This window comes from Sminthopsis crassicaudata, chromosome 1 (genome assembly GCF_048593235.1).
Source record: "Sminthopsis crassicaudata isolate SCR6 chromosome 1, ASM4859323v1, whole genome shotgun sequence".
In the NCBI taxonomy this organism is placed as follows: Eukaryota; Metazoa; Chordata; class Mammalia; order Dasyuromorphia; family Dasyuridae; genus Sminthopsis; species Sminthopsis crassicaudata.
This window is the reverse complement of record NC_133617.1, coordinates 85,458,180-85,480,099: the sequence shown is the minus strand read 5'-3', so window position 1 is coordinate 85,480,099 and position 21,920 is coordinate 85,458,180. Positions and strand designations below refer to the sequence as shown.

The following is a 21,920-nucleotide window of genomic DNA, read 5'->3' as shown; positions in this document are numbered from 1 at the left end:
GGGAATCAAACAAGGTTGGAGAGTTTAGTATGGGATCCAACTAAGCTGGATCATCTTTTACAATAACGTGCTCTACACTCAAACTTCAAACAAATGAAGATCTCTAATGTCCAATTAGGCTGGCATTAATCTTACCTCACAATGGGAAGTTTCGTAAATGGGACAGGAGGCAAGTTCAGTCCATCTGGAAGAGAGAGAAGCTCCATTGTTCCTGGGCATTTTGAAGTATAGCTTTCTAAGCTCTGTGTCACATCCTTTTTTTCTAAAGAAAGGAAAGAAAAAAGAAAGTCAAGACCTATTACACAAAAATGATTCTGACAGATTTTCTAGGGTATAAAAAATACAGAACCTTAGAATGTTAGTTAGAATTAAACAATTGTACAGTAAGGATTATGTAGCCTAACTTCCATTTTTACATACCAAGATCAGAGATCCAAAGTTTCACAACCAGAAAACAGAAGAGGCAGATCTAGAACCCTCAAGTGGGTGGCAGCACCAGAGCTAGAACTCAGGTTTGCTAGCCTCCATTTTGTCCCCTTTATCATTATATTCCATCTACCTAGTCTGAGTTCTACTCCATTGCAAACAAGTTGCTAAAATGAAATGGAAAAATAACACATTTTGTAACATAGAGGTGATGATTTTAGAGAATTCGAGACTATGGTTTAATTGGAAAACTATGAACCAAACAAATTCCTTTATCTATTTATTGGTGATGGTTGTTTTTTGATGAGACTAGAAAAGCAACTATACTTAATTTTGAGTATTTAGAAAAAATATGAAATATAATATAAATTTTCTTTATACATAAGTCTGCCAAAGAATTCCAACTGCTATCATGTAAATTATCTCATTTGTCTAATGTCAAGTATATTAAGTTTAATTATATAGGTTATACTTCATTATGTTGTCTCTAAAAATTCCATAGTTATCAAAATGAAAGGAATTAACCTATTGACTATATCCTGTGCATCTAACTTTCAAGAGACTTATGTTAAAGTGAGGACCAAAATAGAATTCCAAAGACCTAATTTCTAGCCCACACACGTGGTTAGGAATTGTCAATATCGTATGTATAAGTCCAGGGCTTAGTACACTGCCTGCAACTCAGTAGGTGTTTAACAAATACTTACTAAATTTATTGGAAAAGACATTTCACCTCTCTGTTCCCTTTTTTATTAAACCCCATCATTAAATTGCTCATTTAACTTCTAGTCAAGTTGGAGAATAAGCCTTGTAAAAGAGTGACAATTTTTACTCAATTAAAAGTGTTTCTAGCTTTTAAATTTTAGTTCTGTTTTAATTCATTTGTTAAAACCAGAATTTACAAAAAAAAATTAAGTTGACACCAATGAAGTCCAGCTTGTGTCTCATTATATAAGATGCATCAGCCACTTTTAAAGAGTTTGTTTTGGTTTTATTTTTTTTTTCTTGGAGCGAATTATAAGGTTGGGTTGTTTTTTGGGGGGGTTTTGAAGCAAAATAAAATTATGATTTTGTAGAACAGTATAGGAAATAGCAACAAAGGTGTTGAAGAAATCCAATTTCCAATTTTTTCAGCATCAGTTTTGCAAATTGGAGGCAAAATTCCATCTGGTGCCTGTCCTCCTCCTCCTTCTCCTTTTCCTTTCAGCAAGATGTTATAAGGCTCACTGGATTCACCAGTACCACATTTTTTGTTGGGGTTTTTTCCAAATTGCATGCTACTTTTAATTTTAAATGCCACACAAAAATCTCAAGATATAACTTTAAAAGTGTAAAGAGGATAAACTTTTCAGGATGAAAATAACTTTCTAAGACAAGATATTTAATAAGGGAATTTCTTACAAGTCTTAGAATCATAAAATGTTGGTGCGAGGGAGAATCTCAGAATATTAAAATATATATATATATAAAACATCAGAATTCTAAGTTTTGTTCACCTTCATACTTGAAGAGGATCAAAATGACAACACTATGTTAAAATTGAGTTACCATGTGTCTGATTGTGGATAATCAGACCAATATAAGCTCAGAATGCTCTGTCACAGGTTGCACACAAATAGTCCCTATGAACATATGAAGTAGCTCCTCTAATTATGAGTATATAATTTTTAGAGCACATTTTCTAGTCTCTTCCTCACACATGGAGATGAGCAGTGGGATCCTTAAAAGGCTGCTCAGATACCCATGGGGCTATTACTTCCAGTAAAAATGGCCTATGGTGCAGGGTTGTGACTATAGCTCCCAGTGTATTCACACTTGCTGCTTCATCACTCACCTACTGCCACCGAACTTTGAAATGGTTAAATGGGATGCTGATGTCTTTTGATTCCTGTGTAAATTGAATTTACATGAGGCAGAAGTGCACAAAGTCCTCAGCCTCGCTCTTCCAGAGCCACCACTGCCTAGTAGCAGGGCAGAGTCAAGCCGGCTGGAGAGGACTCCAGATGCAGTGGATGACCTTGGGGTCTCGGACGTACCACCAAGCCCACAGCACCAGCTTCAATGGCCTTCAAGGTCTCACTCACCACAGGGTTTGAGACCCCTTGGTTACCCTTCACCTGGTGTTGCCCCTCTACAGAATAGTTTACCATATTGTGTGCTTGTGGCAGCTTCTTGGAACCCCAGGGGAGAGTTAGGGGGATCAGATGGACACCAAGGGGGAAACAGCCCTGTAAGAGGCTCAGCAGCCTTCGCCCCAAAGGGACTAGTTTTCCCTGAACACACCCTACAGCTAAGAGATTTGAAAACAAAAAAGATAGTCTATTAGAGCTAGAAGAAATCTTAGAGATGATCTAGTCCATTTTAAAAACAAACAACTGAGAAAGCTTCAGTCCAATCAGGTTGTGACTAGATTATTGGTGATGACTAGAATTCTAACCCTAATTCAAATGGTCTCTTTTTCCATTGCTGTTCCTTGAACTATATGGAATCTAAAAGGTATGTTTTAGACCAGCGGTCCTCACACTTTTTAAATAAGGGGCCAGTTCACTGTCCCTCAGACTGTGGGAGGGCTGGACTATAGTAAAAACAAAAGCTCACACTCTGTCTCCGCCCCTCAGCCCATTTGCTATAACCCGGCACATCTGGTCCACAGGCCGTAGTTTGAGAACCCCTGTTTTAGACTATTTTTAGATCCTGAAAAAAATGTTTGAACACTGTTAGCTAGCGTTTCATTTCAATTCACTATAACAATTTTTCCAAAAGCACAATGTATCTGTAAAGGGCTGAAACTCTGAATAGGTGTGCTTGAATCAGACAACCAAGCACTTAAGGCTAATTATCTATACATATGTTTGGATAAATGGCTCTTCTCACCATTGATGCTGGCTCAAAGTTTGGTGTTAAGATAACTGTAGGCAAGGATTAGAGGGCAGAGGGACAGAGGCCAGAGTAAACTTTGTGACAGGACCAGGAGGAGAGAAGTTGGTGACTTTGGACTCGAGATGAGGATACATCTTTGGAGAGCCTGTGGCAGTTTGCCTCCTTCTTTCACTTCTCCCCCCAAAGATCAAGGACTTTTACTTATCCTGACTCTGGCTGATCCCAAAGCCGTCAGAGAGCTAGCCTGGACTTAACATTTATCAAAGCTTATATATGGTTGGTAAATAGACTGTCATCAAAAGCAGATATTCTAACAAGACTGAGAATTTGAAGGCCTACTGGTTTTAAATTTTAACAGAAGACTCAAGGAAGAGGCTCACTGGTTTCTAAGCAATTTGGCATGAAAAGCCCTTAGATATCAACACAGAAACATTAATTTGGTCCCTTAATGTTTCACTGACAATTATTGTATAGATTTGTTTCTAAACAAAAGCTAAAAATGCTAATGATCCCTTGACTAGATCAATATCAAATTAATGTTTAAGATTAATTCGTTTCACAATTCTTAAAACTTATTTCAAATGACATGGGAATTGTAATAGTAAGGTTTGGAGGCAATTTCTATAACATTTAAAGTTGGAAGGGAGCTTAGAGTCACATAATGAACATATTAATTGTACAACCATAGTAGAACCCATCATTAGAAGGCACTTGTCTAGGGTTAAAGAATTTTCACAAAGGACAATTTTTCTGATAATATTTAAATGTAGTTTCACAGATATGTAGTTTCACAGGTGCAGATTTCTAAAGATTCAGTTGAATCACTAAACTTGGCAATCAATCAACAAGCATTTCTTAAATGTTTACTAAGAGTTAGATACTCTGTTATGCAAAAAAAAAAATGCCCCGGGCTTTTCCCAAGGTGGCCAGGTCCCGTAAATCCCTTTCTTTCACCTTCCTGGTTAAGGACTTTCTTGGTATTTTCACAAAAGCAGTACCTGTGCTCAGTCCTCCTAGGACCTGCAGGATCTTTTACACATGGTCTCATTTGAGCTTCAAAGCATTCCAGTGGGCCAGGCCCCACTAAGGTAATTAAGCCCATTATACAATCTTAATTATTACAAATGTAATACAAAAATGAGGAAGCACACATATATTATTTAATCTATGTAAATAAAGGTAACCCATGTACTCAGAATGAAGTCATAATTACAAATTAAAGAAGTGGTATTCTATAAACTAAGCTATTTTTATTAGATTTGAAAAAAAAATAAAAGATTAATGAACTTTTTTTTTTTTTTTTGGATTTAATTTTAAAGAAAGCTCAGAAGCTCTCCTTAGCTACAGGGTTCATTAAAAAAATTACAAAATGTGCTAATCAAAACTTTGATCATAAATAATTCACAACTGGTCTGCCTTTCCTAGGGTTGACATTTACATGAAAATTGGTTCAATGTTATTTCACAGTTTATCTGTTCTTGTTTCTTCTAAGTAATAATCTCTGACAAGCATGCCTATAGTAAGTCAGCTAAAATGTTCTGAATACATAGAAAACGGAAGACAAGAGGAACTAAATGCATACAGCATCGCAGGCCCATCAAGACCATCTACTAAAGAACTCTTAAAAAAAAAAAAAAAAAAAAAAAAGGTCAAGCAAGAATACTGAATAATGTAGGGAAAAAAGAGGATGTTTCACTTGATACTCCTGAACAAATGATTCTCTATAAAATCTGACTTAAAAGTAATAATCATAGCAACTACCCTGGAATAATACTTCATCCTTGCAAAATGTTTTGCATATATTAATTTCATTTAAACTACAAAACAGCCCTATAAAGATGGAAAAGCAAGAAATATATTAATTCAGGGGAGGAGGAAACTCATTTATGATAATAAACCTGCAAAACTGACAAAACGATTTAGATTCAAGTCTTCAGGGAATAACCCATACTTCTTTCAACTAAAATTTTCAAGTCAGGGATATCACACAATATAATTTGAACAATTTTAGTCAGGAGAGGATAAAAATGAGGGAAGGCAGATTATGAATACCTTCAAGATTTGAAGGGCTATCAAAAATAAGTCATTTCTTCTTATTTATTAGAATATAATAGATGTCTGGTAAAAATAGAGGCACAAAAGGTTGCATAAGAGGTTGGCTCAACTACAAGTATTCCAGAAAAGATCTAAAAAAAAAACACTGGACCAAATAATGATCAAGAAATCTAAAAAGAAGCTAAAGTGCCTTCAACTAGTCCAAGAATATACAAAAAGAAAGGCAGAAATTTGCAGATGCTGAGAAAGGGTACTGCCAGGAAAGATATCTGAACACAAGTTAACAATACAAAAGTCTGCCAGCACTTAGATCAAGATGGCCCTACCTGGTCTACAATATAGTGTACCAAGATGGGGAAAGAAAGCTCTGAAAAAGAGATATAAAGAATAAGTGGGAGGAAATTCAGCTGGCAAAAGTGATTGTAAAAAGAATTTTGAAGCAAGTTTCTCTGATAAGGCTTCATTTAGTCAAATTTATAAAAAATAAAATAAAATAAAATGAGTCAATGTCCCAATTGACAAATGAGCAAAAGATATGATCTATGTCCAAAGGGCTATAAACTCATGCATATTCTTTGACTAATAATACCACTACTAGGTATGATTCCCAAAGATTTTTTTCAAAAAAGGAAAAGGACCTATATGTACAAAGATATTTACAGCAGTTCTCTTCTCCTAGCAAAAAAATGGAAATTGAGGGGATGTCCATCAATTAAGGAATAGATGAATAAATAGTAGCATGTGATTTTGATAAAATATAATTATACTGTGGGAAATGATGAGCAGGATGTTCCTGGAAAGTCCTCCATGAACTCAAGTAAAGTAAAATGTACTGCATACAAACTAATAGCAATGTTCTAGGATGATCAGCTGTAAATGATTTTATTATTATTAGCAGTACAGTGATCCACAACTACTCTGAAGGATTTATAATGAAAAATCCTATCCATACCCAGAGAAAGAACTGATTGTATTTTTATATAGATTAAAGCATACATTTTCTTTCTCTCTCTCTCTCTTTCTCTCTCTGGGATTTAGGATTTTTTTTGTTTTGTTTTGTTTTTAGAGTGGGAGATGTATGTTTTCTTTCACGATATAAGTTGTATGGAAATGTTTTGCATAACTTCACATGTGGTTTCTTAATGGGTGCTGGGGGAAATCTGGATCTTAAAAGTTTTTTTAAAATGTAAAAAAATTGTTTTAAATGTAACTGGGGAAAAATATTAAATTAAAAAAATTTAAAGGTCAGAAATAGGCAGAGTTTTAACTACTTTGACCAAGGTTTAAAGAGCCAAAATAGTTCTGACTAGATACCCCAGGGAGGTTGGAAGTCCTCAGAAATCTGCTCAAAGGGATCCTAAAGACTTATGAACTCTTAACTCTAGATGTTCCAAGAAGACTAAAACCTTCCAGCTTACTGGCGCACCAGATAAGTCGGTAGCCAAGCCCAGGAAACAGAACTCAGGAGGGAATAAGGATTAAGCATCCCTTTTAAAGAGCACAGAACAGGGCCAAAACTGGTGTTGACATAAAGTACCAAATAGTACTATATACCTAAGACATAAAAGCTCTTAATAAGATATCAAAATAGATGGCTGTTAGCCATTCCATTAGCCATTAGGTACAAATGATACCTGCCCCTAAAAAAGAACTTAAAATGTATTGCCAGAAATTTAAAAGTTCGGGGCAACAAATTAAAGGTTATATGATTATATTCTCTTCTCTGTTTTTCACTAAAGCAAGAGATACAGATGAAAAAATAATTATTTGTGAAGTAAACAGTTGAAAATGGTAGATGAGGGGGCAGCTAGGTGGCGCAGTGGAGAGAACACCAGCCTTGAATTCAGGAGGACCAGAGTTCAAATCTGGTTTCAGACACTTATACTTCCTAGCTGTGTGACCCTGGGCAAGTCACTTAACCCCAGACTCAGGGGGGAAAAAAAAAAGGTAGGTGAGTATGGAATTTGGATTTCTGAACAACAGTGTAAAATAAAGAACTTACAAATTCCTAAACAGAGAAATATACCTAACTAGGGTTTGGCAAAAATATAATTTGCCTTGTGTTTTACTAACCTAATTAAATGGACTTTGAAATAAAAAAAATAAAAAAAAAATGAAGCAGGGATAAAACTGTTTATGTGCATGTACCAAGCTATATTACAGATAAGAGCTACAAAGAAAGAATATTAATAGCAGTTGAAATACCCAAACAATCACAGGAGTTAAAACCCAAGGAAAAAATCAGAAAATAAAACCCATGGCCTCAAATATTTACACATAATTGCTCAAAGTAACAAACAAGAGGACTTAGAGTTCCTATCACAAGGAAGCAAATTTGATTTCATTTATCACTTAACTTGATAGGATGGAAACCCTGACTGGAATTTCACTCTAGATGAGTGAGCCTTATTAAAAAAAAAAAAAAGGCAATTAATAAGCACACATATATATCACCATCATTATTATCCTCATCCAGTTCAAAAACCATGATCATTTCAACTCTACCATTTTGCCTGGCAAGAGTGTAGAAATCTACTCTCCTATACCCCTACTCACCCATCTGGAACTTTCTAGAATTTTAAAAGCACCCCTCACTTCTCTAGGTGTGATCATACCCTTTTAGAATATAAACTCCAAGAATACAAAGAATGTATTTGCTTTTTCAGTTGTACCTAAGGCACATAGAATATGGCTTAGTTTACATTAAGTGCTTTTATGTAAAGTTCTTTAAATACCAAATGATGAATTAAGATCCATATGAGAAGATTACTGGTTCAAAAAGTTACAAGAGCATAACTCTGAATATCTCTCTCTCTCTCTCTGTCTCTCTCTCTCTCTCTCTCTCTCTCTGTCTCTGTCTCTCTGTCTCTCTCTTTGTGTGTGTGTGTGTGTCTCTCTCTCTCTCTCTGTCTCTTTGTCTCTCTCTCTCTCTCTCTCTCTCTCTCTCTCTCTCTCTCTCTCTCTCTCTCTCTCTCTCTCTCTCTCTCTCTCTCCCTCCCTCCCTCCCTCCCTCCCTCTCTGTCTCTGTTTCTGACTCTCAGTTTCTCTCCCCCCCCTCTCTCTTTCTGTCTCTGTCTCTGACTCTCAGTTTCTCTCTCTCTCTGTCTCTCTCTCTGTCTCTCTCTCTCTGTCTCTCTCTGTCTCTCTCTCTGTCTCTCGCTCTCTCTCTCTGTGTCTCTGTCTCTCTCTCTGTCTCTCTCTCTCTGTGTCTCTGTCTCTGTCTCTCTGTCTCTCTGTCTCTCTCTGTGCCCCCCCCCTCTCTCTTTTTCTCTCTCTCTCTCTCTCCCTCCCCTTTCTTCTTCCCTCCCTGCCTCCCTTCCAAACTCCTATAATCAAATGTAAACACCTACTTAACATTTTTTTTTCCCTCAGGCTGGGGTAAGTGGCTTGCCCAGGATTACTTAACATTTTTAAAGCCACAAACTTAGATGCTACACTTTTCCAGTGTAACTACAAGTTTCACCCTTCCATGCTCTCTATGAGAGTATACTCAAACATACTGGCTCACTTGATGTTCCTTACACAAAGCGCCATCTTCTATATCTGAGTTTTTGCACTAACTGCCATGACAGGAAGATTTACTGGCCACATCGCCACCTCTTAGAATCCCTGGTTTCCTTCAAGACTCAAATCAAGTGTCATGGTCTACATGCAACCTTTCCTGGTCTATCCAGCTATCTCAATCTTCCCCTTACCTTACATTTGATTTATATATGTCTGCTGTAGACCTATATATGTAAATGTTTTCTCTCCAACTAGAAGGTAAAGTCTTTAAAGATAGAAGCCATTTTGATTTTGTCTTAGTATACCAGTACTTAAGTAGAATATTAACCACAAAGAAAACATTTAACAAATGCTTGTTGACTGATCAACTGGAAAAGTATTTAATGGAGTGTCCAAATGATCTGTGCTTTTCTCCAGATAGATACTGATGGGGGCGATAGCCCCTTGATATTTCTTGTTTGATCCCCAACTTCCTTTGGGACTTGGACCTTGGATACAAGATCTGGTCAAACTAGTTTGGGCTATCTGAGATGGCCAGGGTTTTACAGCCCCCATTCTAATCTGCTCAGATAGACCAAATGCCAGCAGGAAATTCCTCTTTGGGAAGAGACTTCTGTCTGTCCCCAAAAGATAACAAGAGAATCGTTATCTTATTTACATCACTCTCCGGAACCTCCTTACATCACTGCATCTGAATGATTGTGCTCTTGTATAAAACAGAGTCCTCAAAAATCTATTCTTTGCAAAATTGGCCTTATACCTTGCAGCCATTTTGTCCACCGACTCTTCTGGTGTTTCCATTCTAATCAATAAAGACTATGTTTCTACACAGCCTTGAGTAGTGAAATTCATTCGCTAAAGGATGAGTTGGGACTTTGGGAAGGAGAGAGATAATTAGACATCCTGAAAGGAACTGACCCATCTCAGTTTAGACCCTCAGTTTACTCCTCATTAGATACTTTCTGTCAATGACTTGTACAAAGTCATTGATAAAATACTTAATAAATTTACCAGTAAGACAACTGGGAGGGAAAACTGAGGCACTGGAAAAAAGTCAGGATCTAAAAAGATGTTGGCAATCTAGACAACAGAACCAGGAAAATAAAGTAGAAAGTTACGAAGAGGCAATTTGTGCATGATGTCAAGAATAATTACTTAACAATTAGTGCTTTCCCCACATTGGTCTGATTTTGCAGGGATTATCCTCTCCCTATAAGTCTTCAAGAATTGCTTGAATGAAAATTTACCAGGTATGTTTCAGTGGAAAAACTTTTTTGCCTATGTCTTGAATTAAGTGGTGAAAGAGATCCCTTTCAACTTCTAAAATTCTGTGTTCTCACATGCAAAATCTGTGTTTAACACACAAGTTTCATCAGCATTCATTCATTCTATAAAATGTATTATGTGATGCCAATGAGGTAATTGATATAAAATATTTAGTTATCATGAAACACACTATACAAATACCAGAGATCCTACAGATGGAAAAAAATCAAGTAAGCTTTTTAAAATTTGCAATATGGTCAAGTCAGGTGATCATCCAAAATACCAACAATAAAACATCATAGTGCCAGACTAATGTAAGAAAAACTATAATATACATATCAAAACAAGACTTGTAATGTAATGTACTTGTCATGTAATAGGAAAAACAAATCTTCCTCTCCACACAACTTTGATTAAATAGAGAAACATGCAATGAAATAAGGATAGCAATGTTAACTGCCTCCTATCAGCATTACTTAAACTATTTTTTCACTTAATTACCACAGTGACAGTTTAGATTCCTTGATAAGCAGTCACTTGGGCACACTGAGAGATGAAATATTTTTCCTTAATCTATTCAAGCATATAAACACAGTCTGCCAAACTGAAGAGCAATTACATTAAGCCACTAGCTATTATATAATCTTCAACTCAATCACTACCTAGAAGATTTTTTCCCAAAATATCTTGAAAAACTTAATCATAAGCCTCAAAATAGGTGAGAGAAAACAGAGACATGTGATATAAAAATAATAAAAATATAACAGGAACTCTCAAGTGGCCATTGTATGCAAAGCTCTTGGGAGATAAAAAGTTTAAATAAACCATGGGTCACACTCTCTCAGAGATAAGACAATCCAATAAAACATTTTGAAACAAACAACAATCAACAAGGGGAAAGTATTTTAACTTAGAGGTACCTATGAAATGGTGGCTGGAATATTAAATTGGATTCTACTTCTGGCTCTACCACTAGTAATGCAACCCAGGACATATCTATTCCTCTTTGTGGCCTTGATTTTTCTCCCCTATAACATAAAAAAGTTAAACTAAGTGATGTTTAAAGTTGCCTTCTTCTTCTATTACCTAGTTTATCCTTACAGCAATCTGGAGTAATTTAGGTAAACATTGTCTGAAAATAAAGGGATATGCTCTCAAAGGATACTGTAAATACATAACAAATGTTTGTTGACTTGCTTTCTCATCATTCCAGAGGCTTTTTGCCCCAATGTATGGGTCCATCTTGTGCTATGCACTAGTCACACATTTCTGTCTATAAGATATTTCCTTTTTAGATGTTCTGGCAGTACCACAAACTCAAAATATACAAAAACTCAATCTTCCCCCAAAAAACCTATTACTGATATCAACTTTGTTTATGTGGACATCCATGCAGGACTGAAACTTTGGAGTCTTTTTTTACTCACTTCTATTCCTCAACCTCTCTATCAAATAGTCTCCAAGTCTAATCGATTGTTTCTATTATTGCAAATTCTCCTTCAAATCAAGTTTTTTCTACTCCTTCCTAGGAGATTTAGCCAAAGTGTTGCCTTCCTTCAATCTCTCCATATCTATTAGTGTCAGGTTGATGAGGAAACCCCAAAACTCTTAAAATCTCCGAGGACTCTGCCTCAGGGACTCTGCCCTACCCCCAGCACAAACAATCTCCTCTTTATCTAAAATGCCTTTGAATTCTATTCAAATTCTAATCTTGGCTGAAGCCAATCTAGGACTCTACCCACAGCCCCTTCAGATGGTCCAAAGCCCCACCCCACCCCCTCCATTATAAAAAGGGCTAAATGAGTCCACTCCTCGCAGAGATCCCAAACATGGCATCCTTACACCGGTCATGTCAAGGACTTCTGCCCACCAGAATCAAACCCTGATTCTGGTGTTTTCCTACCTTTTAATCTTACTTCCAACTTCATAATAAACCTCTTTTATCAATCTAGGTTTTCGGCTCTGTAAATTCCTTTACAGAGAACTCTTGCGCCACTACTAGACCTCATTTAACTCTGTATCCTTGCGCCAAATCCAAAGGGGTTGCAGAGGAGCTCTATTTGACTTCCTGTACCCCGAACCTGCCATTAGACCTCAATTAAACCTAATTTCATATAGGTACTCCTTATCTAGTTCTCATCAAGGTCATATCAATTCTATTTTCACAGTATCTCATAGCCAACTTTCCAGGTCCTCTTCACTTTTCATCTGGTCTGTTGTAATTACCTAACAGATTACTGCTTTCCATTTCTCCCAATCCTCCATACTACTGCCAAAATTACTTTATCAGTCTAGCAAGTCAATTTCAGTGATGCCCTACTGCCTCTAGGATAAAATACAAAATCCACATCTTGCTTTTTCAAAGCCCTTTACAAACAAACCTAGCTTTTATGGCTTATTTTACATTATTCCCCTTTCACACAATTGAAGCAAATTGTCCTCCTTGCTGTTCCCTGAATATGGCATTCCACCATTTTACCCACATTTTTATACTGATTCTAACTTCTATGAGAAACCTTTCTTGATTCTACTAGTTATTAGAGCTTCCTCTTTCTTCAAATGATACCTCTTTCTTCAAATGATAACATATTTATCTTATTTGCTCATATGCTATATTTCTTAATAAAAGTGTAATTAACCTGGGGTCCATATTAATTTTTAAGAATATTTGAATAACTATATTTCAGGACAATTGGTTTCTCTCATAATATTATGAATTTTATTTTATGCATTTAAAAACATAATTCTGAGAATGGAACCAAAGGCTTTATAGACTGACAGTAGTTCCATGACACAAGAAAGGTTAAGAACCCTTGCCTTGGTAGAATATAAAGTCAATGTGGAAAAAAACTGCTTTTCATTTTTTACTCTATCCTCAACTTCTAGCAAATTCCCTTGAACATAAAAAGTCCTTAATATTTGCTTTATACTGAGGAAGATTAATATCATGCTGTATTATTTAATAACCAATATTACTCTGATCCATCTATTTCCTCATTTTTGTCAGACCCTACTTTTAAAGGGAAGGCAGTTTCTGAAGGGACAATTAAGGAATATAATTACTCCTAGCCCCCAAAGCATTGCCTCCTTAACCAGCAAGAACTGTGCTCCTCCCAAATCTACTACCCCTTCCATTTACCCATTAAGCATTGAACCAGCTTTATCTAGTCCTCCCCAGGGGATGTGTCCCTAGTCTTTGCTTTTCTTTCATCAAAGTTAGGGGTAACCTGGTCTATAAGAGAGAGACCAAACTGAGGAGATTCTAATTGGGATGGATTTTTTAGCCAAAATGCTGGAGATAGATAAGTCTCATAAAACAAGTAACATTCCTTAAATGTCTGCGAAAGCATAATCAAGCCACATTAGATTTTCCCTAGCTACAGACAAATCCTTTTACCTGAGAATATCTGTACTACCATCAAAACCCCAAGATGAAGAAATAGGAAATAGTTGAAAACTTAACCCATCCCCTCATTAAAAGATCCACCAATCAGAACTGCCTTGCCTTTGCCAAGGAAGATCAAAATGAAGTACAGTCAGGCGTAAAATACACCAATTTTTAAAAAGCTCCATCAAGCTCTCACTCCTAATCCTTTAACATAAATGGAGGCAGGCCAAAGACATCTTTATTAATAGGTTTGGTACCTTATTAAAACACTTATCTTGCTCAGAGAATTGTCTCAGTTTACCCTTTGGTTAAATTTCACTTTCAACAATTCATTAAAAATGTTCTCTTCTTCCTCCTTTGCATTTGGTTCATTCCTACATAACCATGATACATAGTAGGCACTTAATGTTTACTGAATTGAATTGTTAAAAGGTTGTTTCTACATTTTTAGATTGTAAGCTTCTAGAAAAGATATGTGTGTGTGTGTGTATATATATATGTATATATATACATACACACTATATATAGTAATCTCTGAGTCTTACTTTCTTTATCTATAAAATGAAAGTTGGGCATGATAACCTCTAAAATATCTTCCAGCTCTTTATATATCTACAACCTTAGCATCTACCTCTGCATCCCTAGTACCTAGTACAATGCCCAGGGCAAGGTAAGCACTTAATGAACAATTCTCAAAAACAATTTATCTAACAGGTATGTTGTATATAAAATAAAATGTCTTTAATGTGAAGAAGCACTACATAAAAGAATTTGATTATGACCCCTTTTGTATTAAGAAAAAAATCCCTGACCAACTTTATACAGTCATAAAGTTTTAGGTTTTTTAGTTGTTGTTTTTTTTTAATTATTATTTCTATTTTTCTTCAATCAAGACACACATTTTGTCAGCAATACACTTTCCCTTATGCAGATAGTTGGGTGTTGACAGATGGCAAACACAACTGCATGAGCTCAGTGAATCCCATATCCCCAAAGTAAGAACTTAAGTTCATTTGTGTCAAGAAAGGATAAATGAGAATGGGAAAGGAAAGAAAATGATGCAATTGTGAGCATGAAGAAAGGATAAGTCCATAGGATCATAGATTTAGAGCTGACAGAGACTCTGGAAGTCATTGAAGAAGTCAAAACTCCTTTTACAAATGTGGGACAGAGACTAAATGACTTCCCCAGAGTCACTCAGTTAGGAAACATCAGACAGAATCCTAACCCAGGTCTTTTTGCTTCCGATTAAGTGCACTCTCTACTCTACTAGGCTCTTTCTCAGAGGCAGCTGACAGCTCTCATGAGTGGGGAGATGCTTCTCCCTTTTTATGTGCTTTCTTCCTTCATTAGAACACAAGCTCTGAGGACAAAAACTTTCTTCTTCTTCTTTTTTTTTTCCTTTTTAATGGTTTCTTAATTTTTTTCCCCAATTACATGTAAAAACAAATTTTTAAGATTCACTTCTTATATAAAATTTTAAGTTCCAAATATTCTCTGACCCTCTCTCCCTCTCTCCCTTCTTCCCTCCCTCCCTCCCCTATACCTTCCTTAACAGGCAAACAATTTGATATAGCTTATATATATGCAATCATATAAAACATATATCTGTGTTACTCATGTTATAAAAGAAGAAACCGAGCAAAAATAAAAAACATGGGAAAAAAATAAAGTTAAAATAGTAGCTTCAATCTGTATTCAGCTTCCATCAGTTTTTTCTCTGAATGTAGATAGTATTTCCCATCATGAATCTTTTGGGTTTGTCTTGGACTAAGACAAGAGAAAGAAAAGCTAAATCAATCATAGCTGATTGTCATACAATGTTGCTGATATTGTATACAATGTTCTTCTGATTCTGCTCACTTCACGCAGCATCAGTGCATATAAGTCTTTTCAGGTTTTTCTGAAATCTGCCTGCTCACCACCTCTAATAGAACATTCATTACATTTATATATCACAACTTCTTCAGGCATTCGCCAACGGATGTGCATCACCTCAATTTCCAACTCTTTGCTACCACAAAAAGAGCTGCTATAAATGTGTTTGTACAAAGGGTCCTTTTTTATGATCTCTTTGGGATGCAGACCTAGCAATGGTATTGCTGGATCAAAAGATATGCAGAGTTTGATAGTCTTTGGGCACAATTCCAAATTGCTCCCCAGAATGGTTGGATCTCCACCACTAGTGCTTTAGTGTCCCAGTTTTCCCACATCCCCTTCAACATTTATCACTTTCTTTTTCCTGTCATATTACCCAGTCTGATATGAGTGAAATAGTACCTCAGTGTTGCTTTAATTTGTAGTTCTCTAATCAATAATGATTTAAAGCATTTTTTCATATGACTATAAAAATTCTGAAAATTGCCTATTCATATCTCCTTTGACAATTAATCTATTGGAGAATGAACTGCCTTTTTCCTTGCTTACAAGCTGTAATCCCAGGGTTTAGCACAGTGCCTGGTATATAATAAATGCTTATTAGATATCTGTCAACTGTCCAGTGCTGGTTATCTAGTCTGGTTGTTTGCTTCTTCTTCAAAAGGGAAAAGTACTAATAAGTAAAATTTAGCTATACTTTACAAGTGGACAACTGACAGAATTGAGAAACCTATACATGTTCATGCCAAGTGGATTACCATCATTAATTATCTAAATGTATGAGTTTGTGTTCCTTTAAGAACTCATCCATTTGAACTTAGATCCACAAATCTGTCTCATCTTACAATCTGTAGAGAATGGACCACCTTCAAAGAGACTGGTTTGTGTATATCTGTGGACAATAGGAAGAAGTCAGAATACTAATCAAAATTGGTCAGATTATAAAAGGAAGCCACCATGAGATCTGGCTCTATTCCATACTAGAGATGTTCCAATATTAAACTGCAGTTATTAATAATCCTCATCTTTATTCATTAAGAAACAGAATAGTACAGAGAGGGTTGATCTTGAACTCAGGAACACCTGAATGCAAGTCTTGTTTCTGACACACAATATTTGTGAAAGCATGAAGTTATTTAACTTTTCAATATGCCCAAGCAATTCTATAAGACTATAAATCGGTGAATACTAATTAGCATAAGATGAGAGTTTCCACACTGAAAGTCTGATATACCAATGAAAGCACAGGTCCAGATGCTCATCAATAATAATAATAATAATAGTTCCTTGTACTTTAAAGCTATAATTATAATTATGAAAATTATTATATAATTTTAGTATATTTGTTACATAATATTATTGTAAATTATAATTACTCATATATCTATAAAACATTGTTATTATTGTTATAATTATAATTCTATCACATATAAAGAAAATTTTCTGAGGTATATAAAAGACTTTAGTATGGAAACTATCAACCTATCCATATCAGTAACTGGACTCTAATATGTGTGTGTGTATATACATATATACCAGATAGATAGATAAATAATATTTTTATACATGTTACATATAAATATAGGAAATATTTCTATAAAATTTATTATTATATTCTCAGAATTATAAGCAACATAATATTTATATAATACAAAAAATTTAAAAGAGCTTTCCTCACACCAATCCCATGAGACAAGTAGAACAAATCTTATTATTCCCATTTTAAAAATTTAAAGACTGAGATTCAGAGTCACATGGCTAAGAGGTATCACAGACAAGATTCAAAACCAGAGTAAGGAACTTAGAATATTCTTGTACTTCTATTATTTTTGTCTTCGATCTGATTCCAACTAAATTTTCCTGTTTTGTTTCCCACTACTACATACTCACTATTCCCCAATGTCATCCTGTCCTTCCCACCTCTGTGTTGCTGTTCAGTTGTTACAGTCATATTTGACTCTTCATGACTCCATTTAAAGTTTTCTTCTCAAATATCTTGGAGTGCTTTGTCATTTCTATCTCTGGCTCATTTTATAAATGAGAAAACTGAGGCAAAAACGGTTAAGTGAACTAGGACACATAGGCAGTAAATATCTGAGGCTGGATTTGAATTGATGATATTAAAAGATAGAATATAATCATCAAAATAATTAATTACAAGTTCATAGATCCCAAGCTGAGAACCCCTAGTCTAGTCTAACCCTGGCTTTCCTGTGTCTAAGCCTATCCCTCTTTCCACTGTGCCACTCAGCTTCCCCAAATATCATCTTTCCCTATTTTAAGAGCCTTTCCTTACATATCTTCTTCTTTACATTATTTTTTTTCCTTTGAGTCAACTTTATAAGTTAACATGCTACTTCTTTCATGAAGAATTCCTCTGTGCCTACCTCAAAACATTGAAATGACTCAACTCTTTGAAGCATTTATTAGATATTAAATTTTTGCAATTCCTGATATTGTTGAACTTAAAGCTGGAAAAAATTTTAGAAATCATCCAGTCCAAGGGTTCTTAACTTTTTTGTATCATGGGCCATTTTGATTGTCTAATAAAGATTTTGGACCTTTTCTTGGAATAACAATTTTAAATACATAAAATAAAATCCATAAAATTACAAAGGCAATTGATTATATTGGAATATAGAATATAATAATAAAAATATTTTAAAACAAGTTTATAGATCCCAAGCTGAGAACTCCTAGTCTAGTGTAACCCTCTTATTTTTATACATGATGAAACTAGGAACTAGACAGATTCCATGACTTGTCTAAGTTCACATACAAAGTAAGCCATAGAGGTAGAATCAAAACCTTGGCCCAAAAACTTCAAATCAAATATTCTTTGCATTTGCTCTACTGATCCTAATGTCCTCAAGTGCAGAGATTATGTTATTTTTCATCTCTGCATGGAAATGCCTAATATTCATTCTTTCTGTTTCTTTGTTATTGTTGTTTTGAGAGACAAGAGAATATAAGATAAAGAAGAAGGTCTTTATGAGTTTCTGGTATTTCTTCTCTAAGGAGAAATGTTAACATGTACATGTGGATATACACACATATGTCCTGTTAGTGCATGTCTATGTCTTAAAATTGTTTCTGGTTTTGATCCCCCAACAAACTCTAACAACTCCCCTCCCTTGCTTCTAAGACACTGTAATAAGTAAGTTTATAAGTAGTCATAAAATAGCAATATCAGGAAAATTGGAAAAAGAAACTTACAAGTCAGATCAGACCATCTCAAAAGATCAAAATTTACAAAATTTATCATACACTACAAAAATCACAACCTGGTAATATATGTTGAAGTGGGGAAGCCATCTAGGCTTTGTTGTTAGGGCTTATTGGTTCTATAATTTGTAAATCCCAGACAAGTTCCACACATCCACAGGAAAACTGAGAAAAATTATTATTTCTTACATATCAATAACCAATTATTATTGGAGAGATTCAGTATTTTTCTCTTCCTATTTCCTCATTCTCTACTAGAATAAACCATGTTAGGATTACTAAGTGAGAACTCAGGTTGTCTGGACAGTGACAAGGTGAGAATTCAGGTTTTCTGGACAATTACAAGGTGAGAACTCAGGTTGACTTGATAGAGGGGGCAAAGCTCATTGGCTGGGGTGGTTCTTCCCAGAAGCCCTTGCATTATTCCACGCCCATTCTCTGGGAGGATAAAAAGAGACAGCCTGGGCGCAGAGAGCAGATCGGCCTGGAGTAGGATAAGAGCTGGAGGAGATTCAGAGCCACGATTCAAGAAGAAAGACTCTCTGCATTACATCAGGCCTGACGGAGCTCTCTGCAGGAAGGGAAGTCACTTCTAAGGACAAGAGTTAACAGCAACTGCCTGGAGACAACGGTTCGTTACAGGAAGAAGAATCTGTCTGAGAGATTTGAGTAGACACAGCAGATCTCTTCCCAGAGAGCGATCCAGCAGCTTCTGGAGACGACAGCACGCAACATTTGGCGCCCAACGTGGGGCAAGGACTTTTGCTTATCCTGACAAGAGGAGCTAGACCAGACCTTCGCAATTTGGCGCCCGAACAGGGACAGACACAGTCCTGATTCCAGTGGAAAAGCTTCCGATCTAGATCTCAGTCTCTCTGACCCACAACCGTGAGTAACGAGGAAACTTTGTTAAAGATTAAGTGAGCATACTAATAGATAAATAAGGAACTTAACTTATTAAGGGCTAAACCAGGAATCTCTTATAGTGAAATGGGGCAAACACCTTCTGTTCAAGGAAAATGTTTGGAGAGCATCATCAAGGTTATGAAAAGCCAAGGATTGATTATAATTTTAGAGGAGATTACTGAACTTTTAAGAACTGTGAAGGTTATATGTCCTTCTTTTTCTCTGGAAAAAGAATTGGATCCAGATGAGTGGAAATTAGTAGGAGAGCAATTAGGTGAACACTACAATTGCCTTTGTGACATTTTGCCCTTTGGTTCCAGACCAAACTCAGTTTCCAAAGATACAATTCATACCTACAATTTAATCCAAATGGCTTTAAAAAATGTTATTCTAAAGGAAGAGATGAAGGAGCAAAATGGGGAGGTGTCAACTAAACTAGGTGAAAAGGATGAATCAGATAACAATGAAGTTAAGTACAATTCTGAGCAACAGCAACAGGAGCACCTCCCATCTCCTCCCTCAATTAACCCTTCAGGGGTGGAGCAAGAAGGAGGAGGGGAAGAGGCAGAAACACAAACAGAATTGCCTGTGAAGCAGCCTAAGCCTATGACAAGATTAGAAAAAGCATTGGTTAAAGCTAAGAGAGAAGGACAGGATATAAGTGATTTTATACATGCATATCCTGTGATTGAAGAGATTGACTCTGTAGGTAAAAAAAGGAGAAGATATGCACCTTTAGATTTGAATAAAATTAAGGATTTGAAAAAAGGTTGTACCCTTTATGGGACTACATCAGCTTATGTCAAAATGTTACTAGATGGTTTGTCTTATGAAGTCCTAACCCCGAATGATTGGAAATCCATAGCAAGGATATGCCTGGAACCTGGAGAAAATTTATTATGGCTTTCGGAATTTCATGAATTATGTAAAATTCAAGTCAGATGCAATTTGGAAATAGGAGTTAACACACAATTCACTTTTGAGCACTTGGCTGGTGAAGGTCGGTATGGAGAGAATTCGGAACAGATTAATTATACCATGACAATATATGAACAAATTGCTAAGGCTGCAATAAAAGCTTGGGGTGTCCTTCCTGGACAGAAAGATCGTGGAGAGGCTTTCACTAAAATACAGCAAGGTCCAAATGAACCTTTTGCAGATTTTGTGGGACGTTTGCAAACTGCTGTCAAAAGAACTATTGGAGAAAATTCAGCTACAGAAATAATGACCAGACATCTGGCTAAGGAAAATGCCAACGAGATTTGCAAAAGAATTATATGGGGATTAGACAAAGATGCTCCTTTAGAGGAGATCATAAGACGCTGTGCTACAGTGGGAACAAATGCTTTTTACACCCGGACAATGATGAATGTGGAAAGGCAGGGTCCCTCTTGGCAAGGGACTTCTAGAGAAACTCGGCGATGTTTTCAATGTGGAAAAATTGGACATCTAAGAGCTCAGTGTAGATTTGGAGATACAGTGAAAAGACAGGGTGAGAGAAGACCTAAAACCCCATGTCCAAAATGCAACAGAGGATTCCATTGGGCATCAGAGTGTAGAATAATTCAGGGAAATGGGATGAGGGGCCCAGGTCCAGGGCCCCAGGCAAAAAAGACTTGGGGCATGATGGCAGCTGATGTTACACCTAAAGAGCCCTTAGAAGGCCAGGACTCTGATTTAATCAATCAGCAGAGAAGCAATCACATGGCAGAAAGGGATTACCTGATAAGTCAGTCAAAAGGCAATCAGATTGCAAAAATGGATTACACTTGGGGAGAATACAGGCCTTTTAAACCAACAGGGCTGTGCCCAGTGCAAACAACTCAAATGTAATTGTCAGATGATGAGAAGAGATTTAGAAAGTGGTAAATACAAGGAAATTAGATAGGTTAACTGCCTGGGAGAGAGGGTTTGCTTGTATTTCTTCAGCAAGAGAAGGAATCAGATGGGTGCCAACAAGTCATATTCGCCTTGTCCATCAGAGAGAGATAGAAAAAGAGAAAGACCTCAAAATAAAGGAGAAGATCTAAGAAACATCTTACACCGAAAGAGCATGGCTAATAAAAAGACTGTTAAAGAACTTTAAAACCAGCAGGAATCATTGGACTTCCTCACACAAGATGAGACTAATGGACAATGGACTTATGGACATTTATAAATTTTCAATTTATGATTATGTTATATACTTCTAGCATGTGTTACGTTACTATGTTACTATGTACTTATGTAATTTATGTAATTATCTGTAATACTTCCCATATTGATGGATTTATGTTTCAAGGTCATTTATGTAATTATGTGTAATACCTTCCATATTGATGGATTTATGTTTCAAGGTCATGACTGTCCTATGTTCTAAATCAAAAGAAAGGGGGAGATGTTAGGATTACTA

The 21,920-nt window shown here is 36.0% G+C and overlaps 1 protein-coding gene across 2 annotated transcripts in view; it reads right to left on the bottom strand.

Moving 5' to 3' along the window:
* Nucleotides 1-21,920, bottom strand: part of TRAPPC9 (trafficking protein particle complex subunit 9) — a 968,086-nt gene that overhangs the window by 816,877 nt on the left and 129,289 nt on the right. For both annotated transcript variants that reach the window (XM_074264738.1, XM_074264741.1), the window contains one exon: nucleotides 136-262. In XM_074264738.1, the coding sequence (XP_074120839.1) occupies nucleotides 136-262 (127 nt within the window). The remainder of the gene's footprint in view (nucleotides 1-135; nucleotides 263-21,920) is intronic.